The following is a 12,544-nucleotide window of genomic DNA, read 5'->3' as shown; positions in this document are numbered from 1 at the left end:
CTCAGTTTTCTCATCGGTAAAATGGGGATTCAGTTAGCCTATTAGCAATCAATCGTATTTATTGAGCACTTATTGTGTGCAGAGCACTATTCTGCTTCCTACTTAGACTGGGAGCCCCACATGGGAAAGGGACTCTGTCTGACGGATCTCGTATTTACCCCAGAATCAATCAATCAATCAATCAGTCGTATTTATTGAGCGCTTACTGTGTGCAGAGCACTGTACTAAGCGCTTGGGAAGTACAGAACCTTATTCTATTCATTCATTCATTCAGTCGTATTTATTGAGCGCTTACTATGTGCTCAGCACTGTACTAAGCGCTTGGGAAGAACAAGTCGGCGACATCTAGAGACGGTCCCTACCCAACAACGGGCTCACAGTCTAGAAGGGGGAGGCAGACAACAAAACAAAACATGTGGACAGCTTTCAAATCAACAGCGTAGCATTTACTATTCTATTTATTTTGTTAATAATGTGCATTATGTCTATAATTCTATTTGTTCTGACGATTTTGACACCTGTCTACAGGTTCTGTATTGTTGCCTGTTTCCCCCTTCTAGACTGTGAGGCCGTTGTTGGGTAGGGACCGTCTCTATATGATGCCGATTTGTACTTCCCAAGCGCTTAGTACAGTGCTCTGCACACAGTAAGCGCTCAATAAATACGATTGAATGAATGAATGAATCAGAACAAGTAGAATGAAAGCTAAATGCACATCATTAACAAAATAAATAGAATAGTAAATATGTACAAGTAAAATAAATAGATATTTATGCATATTAACATCTGTCTCCCTCTCTAGACTGTGAACTCCTTTTGGGCAGGGAATGTGTCTATTGTTGTATCGGCCTCTCCCAAGCACTTAATGTGGTGCTTAGCAGGTAGTAAGCGCTCAATAAATATGATTGAATGAATGACACAAAGTGTTTAACAAACATAAGAGTAATAATGATAAAGTTCTAATTGTGATATTAGAAACGGTTCATTTAATCATATTGACACCTGCCTCCCCTCTAGCCTCCCCTCTTGTTACGGGCAGGGAATGTGTCTGCTAATTCTACCGCGTTGTACTCTCGCAAGCACTTAGTGCAGTGCTCTGCACACAGTAAGCGTTCAGTAAATACCACTGATTGATTGATTGATGGTAGAGGAAAGATATAATAATTATAATAATGGCATTTATTAAGTGATTATTATGTGCAAAGCACTGTTCTATGTGCTGGGGAGGTTACAGGGTGATCAGTTGTCCTACGGGGGGCTCACAGTCTTAATCCCCATTTTACAGATGAGGGAACTGAGGCCGAGAGAAGTGAAGTGACTTGCCCAAAGTCACACAGCTGACAAGTGGCAGAGCCGGGATTTGAACCCTTGACCTCTGACTCCAAAGCCCGGGCTCTCTCCACTGAGCCACGTTGAGATGCCACATTGCTAAGCTTCCTTAGCCCGCCCTTGAGTCTCTATCCCACAGCGCTCTGCCCCCCCAGCAGACACCCAGTCAGTCCGACTGATGGATGGCTGTCTTGGACGTAGGTGCTGGATTCGGAACAGGACCCGGCCGAGCACGTCCCAGAAGCGGAGGAAGACTTGGACCTTCTGTACGACACCTTGGATATTGAGAACCCCAGCGACAGCGGGCCCGAGATGGAAGACGACGACAGCGTCCTCAGCACTCCCAAACCAAAGTTAAAGTAAGGAAGGGCTCGCCACCCCTCCCCACGCCCCGCTGTGCTGGGGGCAGGAGTTCTCCCATCCTCCTGTCTCTCCCCACTTCAGTCCATACTTCATGCTGCTGCCTGGATTGTCTTTGTCCAGAAACGCTCTGGGCATATTACTCCCCTCCTCAAAAATCTCCAGTGGCTACCAATCAATCTGCGCATCAGGCAGAAACTCCTCACCCTGGGCTTCCAGGCTGTCCATCCCCTCGCCCCCTCCTACCTCACCTCCCTTCTCTCCTTCTCCAGCCCAGCCGGCACCCTCCGCTCCTCTGCCGCTAATCTCCTCACCGTGCCTCGTTCTCGCCTGTCCCGCCATCGACCCCCGGCCCACATCCTCCCCCGGGCCTGGAATCCCCTCCCTCCGCCCATCCGCCAAGCTAGCTCTCTTCCTCCCTTCAAAGCCCTACTGAGAGCTCACCTCCTCCAGGAGGCCTTCCCACACTGAGCCCTCTTTTTCCTCTCCTCCTTCCCATCCCCCCCACCCTACCTCCTTCCCCTCCCCACAGCACTTGTATGTATATTTGTGCAGATTTATTACTCTATTTATTTTACTTGTACATATTTACTATTCTATTTATTTTGTTAATGATGTTCAAATAGCTGTAATTCTATTTATTCTGACGGTTCTGACACCCGTCTACATGTTTTGTTTTGTCGTCTGACTCCCCCTTCTAGACTGAGAGCCCGCTGTTGGGTAGGGACCGTCTCTAGATGTTGCCAACTTGTACTTCCCAAGTGCTTAGTACAGTGCTCTGCACACAGTAAGCGCTCAATAAATGCGATTGATTGACTGATTGATTACAAGTCAGCAACATCTAGAGATGATCCCTACCCAACAACGGCCTCACAGTCTAGAAGGGGGAGACAGACGACACAACAAAACACGTAGACAGGTGTCAAAACGGTCAGAATAAATGGAACTATAGCTGTAGGCACATCATTAATAAAATAAATGGAGTAGTAAATATGAACAAGTAAAATAGAGTAATAAATGTGTACAAATATATACAAGTGCCATGGGGAGGGGAAGGGGGTAAGGCAAAGTGAGGGGGGGGCGAGGGGAGGAGGAGAGGAAGGAGGGGGATCAGTGTGGGAAGGCCTCCTGGAGGAGGTGAGCTCTCAGTAGGGCTCTGAAGGGAGGAAGAGAGCTAGCTTGGCGGATGCGCAGAGGGATTGGGGGCATTCGTGGGCCGGGGGTCGACAGCGGGACAGGCGAGAACGAGGCATGGTGAGGAGGTGAGCGGCAGAGGAGCGGAGGGTGCGGGCTGGGCTGGAGAAGGACAGAAGGGACGGGAGGTAGGAGGAGGCGAGGGGATGGACAGCCTTGAAGCCGAGAGTGACACGTGACAGCAGGCAAGTGGCTGAGCTAGGATAAGAAACCATGACCTTCTGACTCTATCCACTGTACCAAGCTGCTTCTCTACGCAGCACTTAATAAGCACTTAGTAAATGCCATTTTAAAAGAAGTACAACTCTGGGGTTTCACTAGCTATCCCAGCACCTTGTCTTTTCCCCCACCACTGCTCCGCATTGCCCCTTCTGCGGGTCCCCCTCTGCTCTTCCTCTCTCTCTCTCCTGTCTTTCAGCAGAATCAGGGAGAGATTTTTTTCAGAGAGCAGTAGCCGCGCCATGTTGGTCTTCGAGGCGGGGAGAAGAGACAATGCCCCGCCTGGCATTCCCCGTCTTCCCCTCACCTCCCCGTCGACCCCGGCCCTCCTCTTTAGAACAGACAGGGCTTCTCTCCCCAAGCCTCCGAAGAGGAGAGATGCGCGGGACGCCCAGAAAAAATCCCAGGGACCCCTCCCTCCGCGACCACCCAGGAGACGGCCCCGTCCTCCTCGTGCAAGGGAGGCGTGCGTGGGGATCTCGGGGAGAGGTGCGGAGGCGATAAAGCCGCGACCTTCCATTTTGTTCACCTTCTAGACCTTATTTTGAAGGCTTATCACACTCCAGCTCTCAGACGGAAATCGGAAGCATCCACAGCGTCCGGAGTCAAAAGGAGCCCCCGAGTCCGGTGAGTAATCGTCTGCGAGGGAGTGTGGTTGGCTGGCGTTTCCTCTGGCTGCGCGCCCAACCTGTCCTTTCTCTAGCTCAGGTCTGCCTAGGCACTGCTTATGAGCACCGCTACTTCATATTATCGATACCTTGTGGCCTCTTTCATCTCACCTCACTGCAGCAGTCTCCCTGACCCCAGGCACTGAGGATAGCGGTCTCGCTTTTTAATCACCTCTGTGTAGAGCAGGTTCATTATGATGACGATGATTAATAATGATGATATTAATAATCGTCTTTATAAGAGTGTTTCCTGGTTGCAGAGCACCGAATTCTGGTAGTTTGACCCCAGGACTCTTCACACTGGCTCTACAGACTCATCATCATCAATTGTATTTATTGAGCGCTTACTATGTGCAGAGCACTGTACTAAGCGCTTGGGAAGTACAAATTGGCAACATATAGAGACAGTCCCTACCCAACAGTGGGCTCACAGTCTAAAAGGGGGAGACAGAGAACAAAACCAAACATACTAACAAAATAAAATAAATAGAATAGATATTTACAAATAAATTAAATAAATAAATAAATAGAGTAAAAAAATATGTACAAACATATATACATATATACAGGTGCTGTGGGACTGGCTCTTAGGGACTGGCTTCCCCGCTGCTTTCATTGAGCCGGCAAATCCTCCGCCCTTTCCGTCCGCCTCCAGGCACTCTGCTGCCTTAGGCCTGTCCTGATCAGAGCCAGGCAACCAACAGCCTGGAAGCAGTGTGGCCTAGTGGCTAGAGCCCGGGCCTGGGCGTCAGAAGGACCTGGGTTCTAATCCCGGCTCTGCCACTTGTCTGCTGGGTGGCCTGAGGCCAGTCACGTCCCTTCTCTGGGCCTCAGTTCCATCAGCCCTAAAATGGGGATTCAGATCGTGAGCCCCACACGAGACATGGACTGTGTCCAACCCGATTTGCTTGTATGCACCCCAGGGCTTAGAACAGTGCCTGGCATTTCCCAAATGCCACAGTAGTAATACTAATTCCCAAAGCCACCCAACCCATTCTCTCTTCCTGAATATGCCCTCCCTCTGCCCATCCGCCAAGCTAGCTCTCTTCCTCCCTTCAAGGCCCTGCTGAGAGCTCACCTCCTCCAGGAGGCCTTCCCAGACTGAGCCCCTTCCTTCCTCTCTCCCTCGTCCCCCTCTCCATCCCCCCATCTTACCTCCTTCCCTTCCCCACAACACCTGTATATATGTATATATGTTTGTACATATTTATTCCTCTATTTATTTATTTATTTATTTTACTTGTACATATCTATTCTATTTATTTTATTTTGTTAGTATGTTTGGTTTTGTTCTCTGTCTCCCCCTTTTAGACTGTGAGCCCACTGTTGGGTAGGGACCATCTCTATATGTTTCCAATTTGTACTTCCCAAGCACTTAGTACAGTGCTGTGCACATAGTAAGCGCTCAATAAATACGATTGATGATGATGATGATGATGAATAGGCTGAGGCCAAGAACTTCCTGAAGCCTTTAGCCAGAGCGGGACTGCGTCCTAAACACCAGCATGAAATCACACACGGCTGGGCATGGTGGGGATCTGGCAAAAAAAAAAGGACCTAGGGCCTCCGAAGCTGTCAAGTTGATACTCCCTGGACAGTGCGTAGACTACTCATGTAGTGTCATGAGTTCGATTCAGATGCCGTTCAGAAATTCATTCCCAAGAAAAATAAGTAGTGGTTTGGGATTCTCTGCCACGTGATCTTTCCCTCACAGTTATTGCAGCTAATCAGGAGTTGGATTTTAGTCCACCAAGAAAGTAGTCAGGTAGATTCCCAGACTGAGCCCCTTCCTTCCTCTCCCCCTTGTCCCCCTCTCCATCCCCCCATCTTACCTCCTTTTCTTCCCCACAGCACCTGTATATATGGATATATGTTTGTACATATTTATTACTCTATTTATTTATTTTACTTGTACATATCTATTCTATTTATTTTATTTTGTTAGTATGTTTTGGTTTTGTTCTCTGTCTCCCCCTTTTTAGACTGTGAGCCCACTGTTGGGTAGGGACTGTCTCTATATGTTGCCAACTTGTACTTCCCAAGCACTTAGTACAGTGCTCTGCACACAGTAAACGCTTAATAAATGCGATTGATTGATTGATTGATTGATTGATTGATTCAGCGGGCTGGCGTGGGTGTCACCTAATTCAACTGGCTTCTTGAGAGTCTAGCGAGCCCAGGACTCAGGGAGACCGGGAAGAGGTGGAAGTGGGGGGCCGGCCTTACTCCCGAATCTCCTCAGTTGCCGTGTAGCCTTCTCTTTCTTCTTCGTCTTTCTCTCTCTCTCTTTGTCTCTCACACTCTCTCTCTTCATTCCTTTGGGTTCCTCTGGCTACCATTCCAAGCGCCCCGTCTACCTGCTTTGGAAAGGCACAAACACACTCTCGGTATCGTGTTTCAGTTCTGGCTTCCCTTTTGACTTCTGTCTCATCTGAAGCAGATGGAAGTGCCTGAAAAGACAAGAAGCCTGGGGATCAAACATCCGGGCGAAAGTGTCCCTGACACAGTGTCTTATGTAAGTCCTCCTGTTCTCAGTTGCTTCTGCAGCCGTGGACGATGGTGGTATTTCTGCAGTGCTTTCCCTCCTGACGCACAGTTTGCCTCCCCAGGAGCCCAGCCAGCAAGAAGACAGCCAGGAAGCCGAGCTCTCCACGCTGGATGTGTTCATTGAGAAACTTCCACCGAGCGGGAAGATCACCAAGACGGAGTCCTTAATTATCCCTTCCACCAGGTAAGTTGCATCAGACCCAACAGTTGCATTGCCCACCTCTCCCTATGGTAGCCCGGGTCTGATTGGGGTCGTGGGTATGCGGTCACTCATTCATTCATTCATTCAATCATATTTATTGAGCACTTACGGTGTGCACAGCACTATAGTAAGCGCTTGGGAAGTCCAAGTTGGCAACATATAGAGACGGTCCCTACCCACCAGCGGGCTTACAGTCTAGAAGGGGGAGTCAGACAACAAAACAAAATATATTAACTAAATAAAATAAATAGAATAAATATGTACAAGTAAAATAAATAAATCATCATCATCATCAGTCGTATTTATTGAGCGCCTATTGTGTGCAGAGCACTGTACTAAGCGCTTGGGAAGTCCAAGTTGGCAACATATTGAGACGGTCCCTACCCAACAGTGGGCTCACAGTCTAAAAGGGGGAGACAGAGAACAAAACCAAACATACTAATAAAATAAATAGAATAGACATGTACAAGTAAAATAGAGTAATAAATATGTACAAACATATATACATTTATACAGGTACTGTGGAGAGTGGAAGGAGGTAAGGCGGGGGGATGGGGTCATGCCAAGGTCGGTTGAGTTCCCCACCCCATGTTGGTATTATGGGGATTTTTCTGTTCGTGGTATTTGTTAAGCGCTTACTATGTGTCAGGGACTGTACTAATTGCTGGAGTAGATACAAACCAGCCAGGTTCGACACAGTCCCTGTCCCACATGGGGCTCACTGTCTGAAGCCCCGTTTTATGGACGAGGTAACTGAGTCTCAGAGAAGTGAAATGACTTGCCCAAGGTCACACAGCAGACTTCTTCCAGCGCTTAGAACAGTGCTTTGCACATAGTAACCTTTTAGACTGTGAGCCCACTGTTGGGTAGGGACTGTCTCTATATGTTGCCAATTTGTACTTCCCAAGCGCTTAGTACAGTGCTCTGCACATAGTAAGCGCTCAATAAATGCGACTGATGATGATAGTAAGCGCTTAACAAATAACATCAGTATTAAGTGCCGGAGCCCGGATTAGATCCCAGTTTCCCTGGCTCCCAGGCCACGCTGCTTTTCATCTGGGAGAAGCATGGCATAGTGGATGGACGATGGGCCGGCTCTTCCACTTATCTGCTGTGTGACCTCGGGCAAGTCATTTCACTCCTCTCTGCCACAGTTACCTCATCCGTAAAATGGGGATTGAGACTGTGAGGCCCATATGGGACAGGGATGGTGTCCAACTTGATCTGCTTGTTTAGTAATGTTGGTAGTTGTTAAGCACTTACTATGTGCCCAGCACTGTTCTGAGCACTGGGGTAGATACAAGGTCATCAGGTTGTCCCACTTGGAGGTAACTGAGGCACAGAGAAGTTAAGTGACTTGCCCAAAGTCACACAGCTGACAAGGGGCGGAGCAAGGATTAGAACCCATGACCTCTTACTCCCCAGCCCATGCTCTTTCCACTAAGCCACGCCGTTTCCACTTCTGCGCTTAGTATTGTGCCTGCCACATAACAAATACTCAATCAATCAATCAATCAGTCGTATTTATTGAGCGTTTACTGTGTGCAGAGCACTGTACTAAGCGCTTGGGAAGTACAAGTTGGCAACATATAGAGACAGTCCCTACCCAACAGTGGGCTCACAGTCTAAAAGGGGGAGACAGAGAACAAAACCATACTAACAAAATAAAATAAATACTCCCCTCCTCCCTCTCTCCATCCCCCCTGCCTTACCTCCTTCCCTTCCCCACAGCACCTGTATATATGTTTGTACATATTTATTACTCTATTTATTTTACTTGTACATATCTATTCTATTTATTTTATTTTGTTAATACGTTTGGTTTTATTCTCTGTCTCCCCCTTCTAGACTGTGAGCCCACTGTTGGGTAGGGACCATCTCTTTATGTTGCCACCTTGTACTTCTCAAGCGCTTAGGACAGTGCTCTGCACACAGTAAGCGCTCAAAAAATACGATTGATTGATTGATTGATTATTATTATTATTATCTTGGCCACAGGCTCAGATAGTTGTCAGTTTGGTCTGAGGGCTTTCTGCAAGCGGGACCATGGGCCCTGAAGCAGGAGATAAGAAGAGGCTTATGGGGCCTCTGGTTAGGTGATAGTAATGATAATAATAATAATGGCATTTATTAAGTGCTTACTGTGTGCTCTGCACACAGTAAGCACTCAATAAATACGATTGATTGATTGATGATTATTATTATTATCTTGGCCACAGGTTCAGATAGTTGTCAGTTTGGTCTGAGGGCTTTCTGCAAGCGGGACCGTGGGCCCTGAAGCGGGAGATAAGAACAGGCTTATGGGGCCTCTGGTTAGGTGATAGTAATGATGATAATAATAATGGCATTTATTAAGTGCTTACTATGTGCTCTGCACACAGTAAGCACTCAATAAATACGATTGATTGATTGATTATTATTATTATTATCTTGGCCACAGGCTCAGATAGTTGTCGGTTTGGTCTGAGGGCTTTCTGCAAGCGGGACCGTGGGCCCTGAAGCGGGAGATAAGAAGAGGCTTATGGGGCCTCTGGTTAGATGATAATAATGATAATAATAATAATGGCACTTATTAAGTGCTTACTATGTGCTCTGCACACAGTAAGCACTCAATAAATACGATTGATTGATTGATTATTATTATTATTATCTTGACCACAGACTCAGATAGTCGTCGGTTTGGTCTGAGGGCTTTCTGCAAGCGGGACCATGGGCCCTGAAGCAGGAGATTAGAAGAGGCTTATGGGGCCTCTGGTTAGGTGATAATAATGATAATAATAATAATAATGGCATTTATTAAGTGCTTACTATGTGCCCAGCACAGTACTAACCACTGGGGTGGATACAAGCAAATTGGGTTGATGCAGTCTCTGTCCCACATGAGGCTCGCAGTCTCAATCCCCATTTTACAGATGGGGTAACTGAAGCACTGAGAAGTGAAATGACTAGCCCAAGGTCACACAGCACGCAAGTGGCAGAGCCGGGACTAGAACCCATGACCTTCTGATTCTTAGGCCCTAGTGCCGTATTCACTACGCCATGCGGCTTCTCGCAGTTTATCACCACAAAAGATAGTGGTCACGAGGAGCTGCAACACTTGGGGATGGGATGTATTCCCTTTTATTCATTCATTCATTCATTCAGTCGTATTTATTGAGCGCTTACTGTGTGCAGAGCACTGTACTAAGCGCTTGGGAAGTATAATTCAGCTTTTACCTGGGAGCTCAGCGGCTGGGGGCTAGAGAAGAAAAATATGGGAAACCCCAGAGGGCTGGAGGAGAAAAAATATCACATTTCTGTCCTGCTCTGTGTCTGGGGCCACTTGTGTGAGGAACTTTCAGGAACATATCCCTGGGAAAGCTTTTTAGGAACCATCCTAATCAGTTCTTCATGAATTGCCTTTTCATTGATTCTGGGGATTTTTACTGACCCGAGAAAACTGAAATTTGAAGGAGACTCTGGTTCCCCGAAACCCTCCCAAAACTCTAGGGAGAATCCATCAGCGTCAGTTACTGGATTACCAACAGATTGGATTCAATTTTAACCTAGAAGAAATGAGTGAAACGCTTCTTCAGAGCCGATATTCGGCGAAACTCATTTTACCGAGACCGTCCCGTAGGGATTAAGATATGAGTAAGCTTTCCAATAAACTTTCCGAGGCTCCGTTCTTCCGTCTCCCAGTCCGGTCTTCTGGGAAATCGATCTCAGAGAGGGACAAGTTGAGGAGCCGACGGGGGCAGGGAAGGAGAACGGTAGTTTTCTCTGTCAACGGGAGCTTTGTGAGAGCTTGTTTCAAGCCTTGCCTTTTAGTAATTTATAGTGATAGAAATAGGATTTATTAAGCGCTTACTGTGTGCTTAACAATGTACTAAGCTGTGGGATAGATACATGTGTTGCCACCTTGTACTTCCCGAGCGCTTAATATAGTGCTCTGCACACAGTAAGCGCTCAATTAATTGCGATTGAATGAATGAATGAATGAAAAGTGGAATCAGGTCAGGCATAGTCCCTGTCCCACGTGGCACCCACTCTCTAAACTGGAGGGAGAACAGATGGGGAATCTCTTCCATGTCATCTTCCACACCCTCCTCACCGAATGCGTTTGTCAAAATCTGATGGGCCTGCTCATCTTCCCCCTCTAAACTGTAAGCTCCTTGTTACTTCTGCCAACTCTGTTGCATTAAACTCTCCCCAGGACTTGTTAGAGTGCTGTGCACCCTGTAAGGCGCTCAGGTGCTACTCTTCCACTCCAACCCAGCCCTCACGCTTCGCTCCTCTAATAATAATGATGGTGTTTCTATGTTCAAAGCACCGTTCTAAGCGCTGGGGAGGTTACAGGGTGATCAGGTTGTCCCGGGGGGGGCTCACAGTCTTCATCCCCATTTTCCAGATGAGGTCACGGAGGCCCAGAGAAGTGAAGTGACTTGCCCGAAGTCACACAGCTGACAGTTGGCAGAGCCGGAATACGAACCCATGACCTCTGACTCGAAAGCCCGGGCTCTTTCCACTGAGCCACGCTGCTTCGCTAATGCCAACCTTCTCACTGTACCTCGTTCTCGTCAATCTCGCCGCCCACCTCTCGCCCTCCCGCCTCATATCCGACACAGACTCTCTCCCCCATTCAAAGCCTTATGGAAGGGGCATCTCCTCCAAGAGGCCTTCCCTGACTAAGCCCTCTTTTCCTCTTCTCCCACTCCCTTCTGCGTCTCTCTGACATACTCCCTCTATTCACCCCCTGCCCCAACCCCACCTCGCTTATGGACATATCTGTCATTTATTTATTTCTACTAATGTCCGTCTCTCCCGCTCTAGACCGTATCCCCGTTGTGGCTAGGGAATGTGTCTGTTCATTGTTATAGTGTACTCTCCCAAGTGCTTAGTACAGTGCTGTACACAAAGCAAGCGCTCAGTAAATGCGATTGACGGCCTGAAGTACCATCGATGGATCTTCCGGTCCTGGGAACAGCATTCATTCATTCATTCATTCAGTCGTATTTATTGAGCGCTTGCTGTGTGCAGAGCACTGTACTAAGCGTTTGGGAAGTACAAGTCGGCAACATATATAGAGAGCATCCTCAAACTCACCTCCTCCAAGAGGCCTTCCCAGACTGAGCCCCCATTTTCCTCTCCTCCTCCCCATCCCCCCCGCCCTACCTCCTTCCCCTCCCCACAGCACCTGTATATAATAATAATAATGATGACATTTATTAAGCGCTTACTATGTGCAAAGCACTGTTCTAAGCGCTGGGGAGGTTACAAGGTGATCAGGTTGTCCCGCGGGGGGCTCACAGTCATCATCCCCATTTTACAGATGAGGGAACTGAGGCACAGAGAAGTTAAGTGACTTGCCCAAAGTCACACAGCTGACAAGTGGCGGAGCCGGGATTTGAACCCACGACCTCTGACTCCAAAGCCCGTGCTCTTTTCCACTGAGCCATGCTGCTTCCCCCAATATATATGTTTGTACAGATTTATTACTCTATTTATTTTACTGGTACGTAGCTACTATTCTATTTATTTTGTTAATGATGCACATCTAGCTTTAATTCTATTTGTTCTGTCGACTTGACACCTGGCCACGTGGTTTGTTTTGTTGTCTGTCTCCCCCTTCTAGACTGTGAGCCCGTTGTTGGATAGGGACCGTCTCTAGATGTTGCCGACTTGTGCTTCCCAAGCTCTTAGTACAGTGCTGTGCGCACAATAAGCGCTCAATAAATACGAATGAATGAATGAATGAATGAATCCCGGCCGCGCTCAATAAATGCGATTGAATAAATGAATGAATGAATCCCGGCCGCTTCCTGGGGCTGGCGGGTTTGCCCTCGGTTCAGGCCTCCGTTGGTTTAGCAGGTCAGAGGGGAAGCAGACTGGCCGGCGGGGACGGAGCACCTCGCTGAAGGAAAGGCAGCCAGTGAGGCCCCAGAACGAAAGAGCCAACAGTCTAGACAACGAACGCTCTCCGGACACCAGGAATCACTTGCAGGTAAAGTGGGGAGGTCGTCGCCCGGCCCCTTCCTCCCACCCT

At 47.9% G+C, this 12,544-nt stretch overlaps 1 protein-coding gene across 13 annotated transcripts in view; it reads left to right on the top strand.

The window, feature by feature from the left end:
- PACS2 (phosphofurin acidic cluster sorting protein 2) overlaps nt 1–12,544 on the top strand; it is a 238,099-nt gene that overhangs the window by 164,410 nt on the left and 61,145 nt on the right. For 6 of the 13 annotated variants that reach the window (XM_038765666.1, XM_038765669.1, XM_038765668.1 and 3 more), the window contains exons 9-13: nt 1,531–1,688; nt 3,639–3,729; nt 6,208–6,285; nt 6,380–6,501; nt 12,367–12,502. In XM_038765666.1, coding sequence (XP_038621594.1) covers nt 1,531–1,688; nt 3,639–3,729; nt 6,208–6,285; nt 6,380–6,501; nt 12,367–12,502 — 585 coding nt within the window. The remainder of the gene's footprint in view (nt 1–1,530; nt 1,689–3,638; nt 3,730–6,207; nt 6,286–6,379; nt 6,502–12,366; nt 12,503–12,544) is intronic. The other 7 variants (XM_038765675.1, XM_038765674.1, XM_038765673.1 and 4 more) reach the window with 3 other exon arrangements.

This window comes from Tachyglossus aculeatus, chromosome 23, assembly GCF_015852505.1.
Source record: "Tachyglossus aculeatus isolate mTacAcu1 chromosome 23, mTacAcu1.pri, whole genome shotgun sequence".
Classification (NCBI taxonomy): Eukaryota; Metazoa; Chordata; class Mammalia; order Monotremata; family Tachyglossidae; genus Tachyglossus; species Tachyglossus aculeatus.
The sequence above is the reverse complement of the archived record's forward strand: the minus strand, read 5'-3'. Positions and strand labels throughout refer to the sequence as shown.